The sequence below is a fragment of the Macaca mulatta genome, chromosome 1, assembly GCF_049350105.2.
Source record: "Macaca mulatta isolate MMU2019108-1 chromosome 1, T2T-MMU8v2.0, whole genome shotgun sequence".
In the NCBI taxonomy this organism is placed as follows: Eukaryota; Metazoa; Chordata; class Mammalia; order Primates; family Cercopithecidae; genus Macaca; species Macaca mulatta.
In genome coordinates, this window is record NC_133406.1 from 224892123 (window position 1) to 224900098 (window position 7976).

General features: G+C 55.1%; 1 protein-coding gene across 2 annotated transcripts in view; it reads left to right on the forward strand.

Moving 5' to 3' along the window:
* Positions 1-7208, forward strand: part of EPHA2 (EPH receptor A2) — a 31370-nt gene extending 24162 nt beyond the window's left edge. The window contains 3 exon segments of one of the 2 annotated variants that reach the window (NM_001040678.1): positions 1155-1348; positions 1986-2141; positions 6214-7208. In NM_001040678.1, the coding sequence (NP_001035768.1) occupies positions 1155-1348; positions 1986-2141; positions 6214-6319 (456 nt within the window). In that variant the 3' untranslated portion in view covers positions 6320-7208. 2 annotated transcript variants of the gene reach the window in all.
* Positions 7209-7976: the final 768 nt, after the last annotated feature.

A 7976-nucleotide genomic window follows, 5' to 3' on the forward strand; every position in this document is an offset into this window, starting at 1 on the left:
CTCATGTCACCCAGGCTGGAGTGCAATGGCATGATCTCGGCTCACTGCAACCTCCACCTCCCAGGTTCAAGCAATTCTCCTGCCTCAGCCTCCCGAGTATCTGGGATTACAGGCATGCGCCACCACACCCAGCTAATTTTTGTATTTTTAGTAGAGATGGGGTTTCACTATGTTGGCCAGGCTGGTCTCTTATCTCCTCACCTCAAGTGATCCACCCGCCTCCACCTCCCAAAGTGCTGGGATTACAGGCGTAAACCACCGCACCCAGCCCCGTAAATATTTCTTGAGGATCTACTGCGTGCCAGGCCTTGTGCTCGGTTCCAGGAGCTGGGTCAGAGAGTGCAGAGATGAAACAAGGAGTGGGGTGTGCGTGTGTATCCGTGTGTCCATGCGTGTGTGTGCATCCATGTGTGTGCACATGTGCATGCATGCATGTGTGTGTGTGTCTGTGTGCTTGGTGCCTTATTCAGCCTGGTGACCTGGGAAGCTTCTCAGAAGAGGTCACGTCTCTGCCAAGACCAAGGGCACTATAAGGCAGCCAGATGAAGAGAAGGAGGAGAAGAGAGATGGGAGGGAGGCTGGGCTGAGGGCACACAGTATGGCTGCTACCTGGTGCCCTGTGAGGGAGCAGGGTCCCTTCTAGCTGGGAGCCATGGCACATGCCTGTAATGCTAGCACTTTGGGAGGCTGAGGCAGGAGTATCACTTGAGCTCAGGAATTCGAAACCATCCTGGACAACATGATGAAACCCCATCTACAGAAAAAATTTAAAAATTAGCCAAGCGTGGTGGCACGTGCCTGTAGTCTCAGCTACTCAGGAGACAGAGGTGGGAGGATCATTTGAGCCCAGGAGGCTGAGGCTGCCATGAGGTTTGATAGTGCCACTGCACTCTAGCCTAGGTGACAGACTGAGACCCTGTCTCAGTCAAAAAAAAAAAAAAAGTCCCTTCCAGTGAACTCTGGCCACAGCCTCTTAGGCATTTGCCCTTTGGGCAGCTCTGAAGGTTGGGTGTCAGCTCAAGAAAGACCCTTCCCGTCTGTTTCTGGGATGTTCCTGTTTCCCTTCCCTCCGAAGCCCACTTCCGTAGGCTGGAGGCTGTATAGGGTTTCAGTGGCTTTCTGCAACAACACCCCTGACCTTCATGCCCCGCCAGGTGATGAAAGCAATCAACGATGGCTTCCGGCTCCCCACGCCCATGGACTGCCCCTCCGCCATCTACCAGCTCATGATGCAGTGCTGGCAGCAGGAGCGTGCCCGCCGCCCCAAGTTTGCTGACATCGTCAGCATCCTGGACAAGCTCATCCGTGCCCCTGACTCCCTCAAGACCCTGGCTGACTTCGACCCCCGGTGAGTTCTGTGCCCTCTGCCTATGATGACCCCAATTTCCCTTCTGCAGACTCCTGAACCACTTCGGTAGAGTGGCCACCCAGGGGAAGTTGAGGGGTGCTGGGGGCTCAGAGGTTATATGTGGACTTGACTTAGACTGGACACGATGACCCCGGAAATCCTAATAGGAGCAACCAGCTTATGTTGAGGGTGCAGGGCACTGTGTGAACAGTTAATACATTTTCATTCATTTAAACAACGTACGAGATGAGTCCTCTTCTACAAAATTATCCTCATTTTGTAGAAGAGGAAACTGAGACACAGGGTGATTGAATATCTTACATAGCTGGAAGTGGTCAGGCTGGGATCGTGACCTCGGGATCTGGAATCTCCGCTCGTAGCGTTTTATGATCTGGTAGTTATTGGTGGTGGTCCTGTTAGTAGGAGTGGAGGGGCAGCAGTAGTTACAGATGCTGAGGGCTCCCAACATGCCAGGAGGTCTCATTGAACCCTATGTGACTGGGCTTCCCCGTTGCCCAGATAAGGAAACCGAGGCACGGGGCAGCTGAGTCAATCATCCAGGTTAGGGAGCAGCAGGCGCGGGGCCCAGGGTGTACTGGGTTCTGCAGCCCCTCACCTGCAGTGCTTCCGGTTGCAGGGTGTCTATCCGGCTCCCCAGCACAAGTGGCTCGGAGGGGGTGCCCTTCCGCACGGTGTCCGAGTGGCTGGAGTCCATCAAGATGCAGCAGTATACGGAGCACTTCATGGCGGCCGGCTACACTGCCATCGAGAAGGTGGTGCAGATGACCAACGAGTGAGTCAGGCCCCTTCCTGTTCCCCCACCACCCCTGCTGCCTCCCACTCCAGAGGCTGCCTCCACACCCCCCAACCCTCTTCCCTGCCCCTCAATGCTCCTCTCTTCGTTCTTTCTCTTCTGGTAAGAGGCTCCTTGGAGGCAAGGGCAGAACTCTGCCAGCAGCTGGCAGTTCTGGGCGCCCACTCTCAGCTCCCTCCTCTTCCTACATCCTTTACCAGAGTGGGGAAATAATAGTAACCGTAATCATAATGGTAGCTACTGTTTACTGAGGGCTGTGTGCCGTCTCTGCTTGAGCACTTTGAATGAGAACCCAGCAGGGTGAGTCCTGTTAACAGGTGAGAAACAGGTGCAGGTGAGAAACAGATGCAGAGAAGTGCAGTGACCCGCCCAGGGTCCCACAGCCACTAGGGGCAGAGCAGGATTCCAGCCCCAGTCAGTCGGGGTCCCAGAGCCCAGGGATCAGAGAGGTCACTGGTAGACAAACAGGCTGAGATGTTACCGGCTTGCCTGAGGTCACACAGCCAGCTTGGGGCAGTCTTCTCCAAGATGCCCTACTTGCTGCCCAGGGGAGAGTTGAACCCCTGGCCTACCCCTGGCACCTCTCTCCATTTGGTTGGCTCTCAGCCTGCAGTCCCACCTGCTGAGAAGTGCCACGTACTCCCTGCTGGCCCTGGGTTTGGCCCTTTGTCTAGCTGCCCCATGGGAGCTCTTCTCTCCGTCCCAGCTCCAGCACTGAGACTTTTCCCGGCATGGCCTTGGCACAGACACCTCCTCCTGTCCCAGGAGGGGGAAGACACTATCCTCTTAGCCTTTTGTGCCTCTAAAAATAGTGGCGGGTTTCAACAACCCAGCTTGTGCATGGCCCAAGGTCATGGTGGGAGCAGACCCCGAGGCTGGGAGGTTTTGGGAACTGTATGGATGGGATGACCTGGGCCTCCCATGGTTCTGGGTCACAGAAGTTCTGGGATTTGAGCCTGTTCATGAACATTCTCTAGGGCCTTTGGAAACTGCTCAGCTGGGCTTCCAACCTGCTAGCCAAGGCCACAGTCCCTCTCAGGGGACAGTCCGTGATGGGAAGCAGGCAGGGACAGAGCTGACCAGAGGGAGGCAGGGAGACGTAGGGAGGGGAGATGGATCACAGGATATCTTTTGCTGCCAGCCAGTGCAGCAGGACTACAGACTTGGGCTCTGCACACATGCCTGGGTTCAAGTCCCGCATCTGCCACTTCCTAGTGGGTGACCTTGATCAAGTTTGATGGGATTGCATGGGTGCAGTGCAGATGACACACCTGGTATACAGTAGGCGCTAAATCCTTGTTGCTCTCTTTTTCCTCCACTCCCTTGCTTTCCTCCTCTAGTGCTGTGCAAATGACCCCTCCTTTTCTCCTTTTCCCTGGGAACATCCACAAGACCCTTTGCCCCTCCAGGGGCTCCCACCAAGGACAACACAGCCTCTCTTCTGGTGACCAGAGCTGAGGGCAAGGAGAAGTGCTTATAGGAAACACATGTTCTTAGAGGCTTCCCTAAATAGCTCGGGGTGCTCCTCGCCAATTCCTTTCCCACGAGCAGGGATGGGGCAGTCTTGGACGGAGGGAGGCTGTGTGTGTATATGTGAGTGCTGCAGTGTGCGTTGTTGTGAAAGGGCCTGGATAAAGGCAGGAAGTCATTCGCTCTCCCCCCCACCAGCCGCTGGTGCTCAGAGCTGGGGCCTGCAGGCCTCCTCCTTCTCCTCTGCCTCTTTTCAAATAAATGGGGATCTCAAAGGACTTTTTAAAACCTGAAGCCTGGGTCTACACACGCCATGGGTCCCAATGGGAGACTTCGAGCTGGTTGCAGGGGAATGTGTGCCCTTCCCATTGGGATCAGGATTTAGGCTTCAGTGTCCCATCCCCTCCCCTTCTGAACCTCCTGCCTCCTTGAGTCCCTCCCAGGGGACCAGCTGCCTGTTCCTCTGGGGTCCCACAGCCACTGTCTCTTCTCCATTTGTGCTATTTTGGAGTCAGTTGGGTTTCTAGCTAGACTAGTGGTCCCAGATGTTTTGTGAGCAGCTGATGAAAGGGGTGGATGTTGCACCCCGGAAAAATAGCCCAATCCCAGGCTCTGTCTAGAGCTGGGACTGCAGCATCCGCATCCTGTGTGGGGGTCGAGGGCACAGGTTGTAGATCTTAGGGTCTCCAGAGTCCTTGGCATAGGCTTGGTACTGAAGGAATGCTTGCTGAATGAATGAATGATCTGACGCGTGAGGCTCTAGGAGCCATTTCTCACTCCCGTCTCCCTGCACCCAGGGCCAGAACACAGTAGGAACTCACCGAGTATATGGCCTTGGAGTTTTCTACACAGGGCTTCAGAAGCAAACTGTGTTCCCGTCCTGTGAGATTAACCACTGCTGTTTGCAAGAGGGACCAGAGGTGGCCCAGCAATGGCCCAATCTCTGCTAAAGCATTCATTCGCTCATTCATTCATGCAGCAGACACTCCTTGGGGACCTACTATGTGCCAGGTCTATCCTGGACCCTGGGCAGGGGTGGGGGCGGGAGCAGGGGCTGTGGGGGTGATGGGCCCAGATGACGAGGTCTCAGCACTTGTCCTCCTGGAGCTTACAACCCACTGGTTCTTCAACCGGATGTCAGGTTTCTTCTGGGATTCAACCAAATGCAGACTCCCTGCTCCACCTGTGGAACTGCAAATCTGGGGTTGGGCCAGGGTCCTGTCTCCTTCTCCATGGTCTGAGCGCTTGTCCAGGGGCCATAATTCAAGACCTTCAAGTGTGTGGGAAAATGCTGCTTTTTCAGCACCTCCAACAGGTTAGAAACGTCCCGTGTGGGTAGCATAGGAAGTTCTCCCAAGTGTCCCGGCCTTCCTGCTGCTGAGGGAGCACTAGCCTCTGCTGGAGGTCCCGGAGTCCCCCCCACTCACCTGGGTCTGCCCTTCCCTGCTCTGCGCCTGTCCCGGGGCTTCCGGAGCCTGTGGGAAAGTCATGTCTGCAGAACTGCAACTAGAATCTTGCATCATATAATTAGCTCCCTTTACAGCCAAAAGACGGCCCGTAAAAACCTGGGTGTTTTCATGGGTTTGGGCTAGTGGGTGAGGACGGTGGAGGAGAAAGCTCCCAAAGTGAGTAATAAATGCCCTCCTCACAGGTTCCTGGGAGCATAAGTGATTTCATGAGGGGACGGAGGGGCATAGAAGGGGGGCCCAGGAGAGTGTGTACCCTGTGGGGGTGGGAAAGCTGGGCTGTGGGCTCCTGGGCACATCTGTCCACCTGGAACTGATGCTGCCTTCTCCTTCGGCCGCTGGTTTTGAGGCTTCTCGCCCTCCAGATGGACAGTAGCTCCCATTTGACACGGGAGGAGACTGAGGTTCCCCCAAGGGAAGACATCTTCCTAGTCACTGGATCTGGTGACCTGCAAGCTTCACCCATGGAGACTCGCGGAGTTGAACCCTTCAAGTATTTCCCGAGTCCTTCCTTCATGACCAGCAGTGGGAACTTGGAAGGAGTGGGGGAGAAATGAGGCAGCGGGTGGGAAGAGACCTTGGGCAGAGAGGCTTTGAGCGACATCCCTAGAGAGTTCCTGGGAAGGAGGCCTGAGCTGGGGGCACTGGGGACAGACTGGGGGTGAGGGGAGGGGAGGCATTTGTTCATAGCTGGTTTGATTCCCAGCTCTTCCACCTCCTAGCTGTGTGACCTTGGACAAGTCACTTCACCTCTCTGACCTCAGTTCTTTAATCTGCAAAATGGGGATGAAAAGAGCACCTGCCTCACAGATAATTCAGAAGATTTGATTTATTTTTATTTTTTAAAGCATCGTACAGAGTTGAGGCTTCTGTCGTTTTCCTAACTTTGTTGATGATGGGCCACCTTGGCAAGCTTCTAGGCTGTGGCTCCTTCTCCCAGGCCTACCTAACCAGAGCTCTCTTGCCCTACAGGTCCCCAAGGCCCCCTCTCCACCCTCCTCCTCTGCTTCCCTCCACTCCCCTCCCCTGCCGCCCACCGAGTCCTGTCCCTGCCCAGCCCGGCCCCCTCCCCTGCTCTAGCCCCTAACTCTCCCTCTCTCCCTCCGGGCCCACAGCGACATCAAGAGGATTGGGGTGCGGCTGCCCGGCCACCAGAAGCGCATCGCCTACAGCCTGCTGGGACTCAAGGACCAGGTGAACACGGTGGGGATCCCCATCTGAGCCTCGACAGGGCCTGGAGCCCCATCGGCCAAGAATACTTGAAGACACAGAGTGGCCTCCTGCTGTGCCATGCTGGGCCACTGGGGACCTTATTTATTTCTAGTTCTTTCCTACTGATACCCCCTGCAACTTCTGCTGAGGGGTCTCGGATGACACCGTGGCCTGAACTGAGGAGACGACCGTGGATACTGGGCCGGGCCGTCTTTCCCTGCGAGGCACACACAGCAGAGCACTTAGCAGGCACCGCCACGCCCCAGCATCCCTGGAGCAGGAGCCCCGCCACAGCCTTCGGACAGACAGAGGATATTCCCAAGCCGACCTCCCCTTCGTCTTCTCCCACATGAGGCCATCTCAGGAGATGGGGGGGCTTGGCCCAGTGCCAAGTGAACAGGGTACCTCAAGCTCCATTTTCTCACACTAAGAGGGCAGACCGTGAACTTGACTGGGCGAGACCCAAAGCGGTCCCCGTCCCTCTAGTGCCTTCTTTAGACACTCGGGCCCCGTCCTCATCCCTGACTGGCCAAACCCTTGCTTTCCTGGGCCTTTGCAAGATGCTTGGTTGTGTTGAGGTTTTTAAATATATATTTTGTACTTTGTGGAGAGAATGTGTGTGTGTGGCAGGGGCTCCCGTCAGGGCTGGGGACAGAGGGTGGCCTGTGTCAAACATTCCTGAGCTGGGGACCCGGGGGCCGGTGCTGCAGGAGTGTCCTGCCCATGCCCCAGTTGGCCCCATCCCTCATCCCTGTAGATAGCAGGTTCTATTCTGTCAGTGTTAATGATTTTGTTTTGTTGAAAATTTTTTTCGAATCTTAATTTATTATTTTTTTTATATTTATTGTTAGAAAATGACTTATTTCTGCTCTGGAATAAAGTTGCAGATGATTCAAACTGATCTTGGCTGTCAGTCTTGGGAAAAGCAGTGGGGTCTCAGAGCTTCCTGAGTGGGAGTTGAGGGGTTGAGGGTTCCCCCCAAACACCGAGTGTTTAAACAGAGATTCGTGCACAAGGCAGACACATCACTTAACCCTGGGAGCAGGTGTGGGTGGGAGGTGGGCAGGGGGCCAGGAAGCAGGTTTTGCCGAGCCCGGCCTCCATGCCAGCAGGCCCCAATCACCTTTGATCTCCAGGCTGTTCAGTCTTCTGGAGGATTAGGAGGTAGGAGAAAGCAAGAGCCGCCATCAGCTTCCCTCCCACGGCTCCCCGGAGCTGTCGAAATAGATCCTTCAACCATCCACGTATGGCTCTGAGGTTTACACAAGCTTTTCACAGGTTTCGGCTTGTTGGAACCTCAACACTTTGTTATGAGTTTTGTGGGCGGCCCCATTTCACAGAAAAGGAAAATCAAGCTGGAGCCCAGCAACTGGACTTGCTCAAGGCCACACAGCAAGTTAGGGGCAGAGGCCAGAATTGAAAGCAGGGTCAGAAATCTCAGTGGGATGCTTTTCTCTTAGATGAGGAAATGGAGTCTCAGAGACACGCAGCGACTTGCCCAAAGTCACACAGCAGTCTCAAGAAAAGTCAGAGTTCTAATTTCTCTCTTTTTTTTTTTTTGAGACGGAGTCTCACTCTGTCGCCAGGCTGGAGTGCAGGGGCGCGATCTTGGCTTGCTGCAACTTCCGCCTCCCGGGTTCAAGCAATTCTCCTGCCTCAGCCTCCT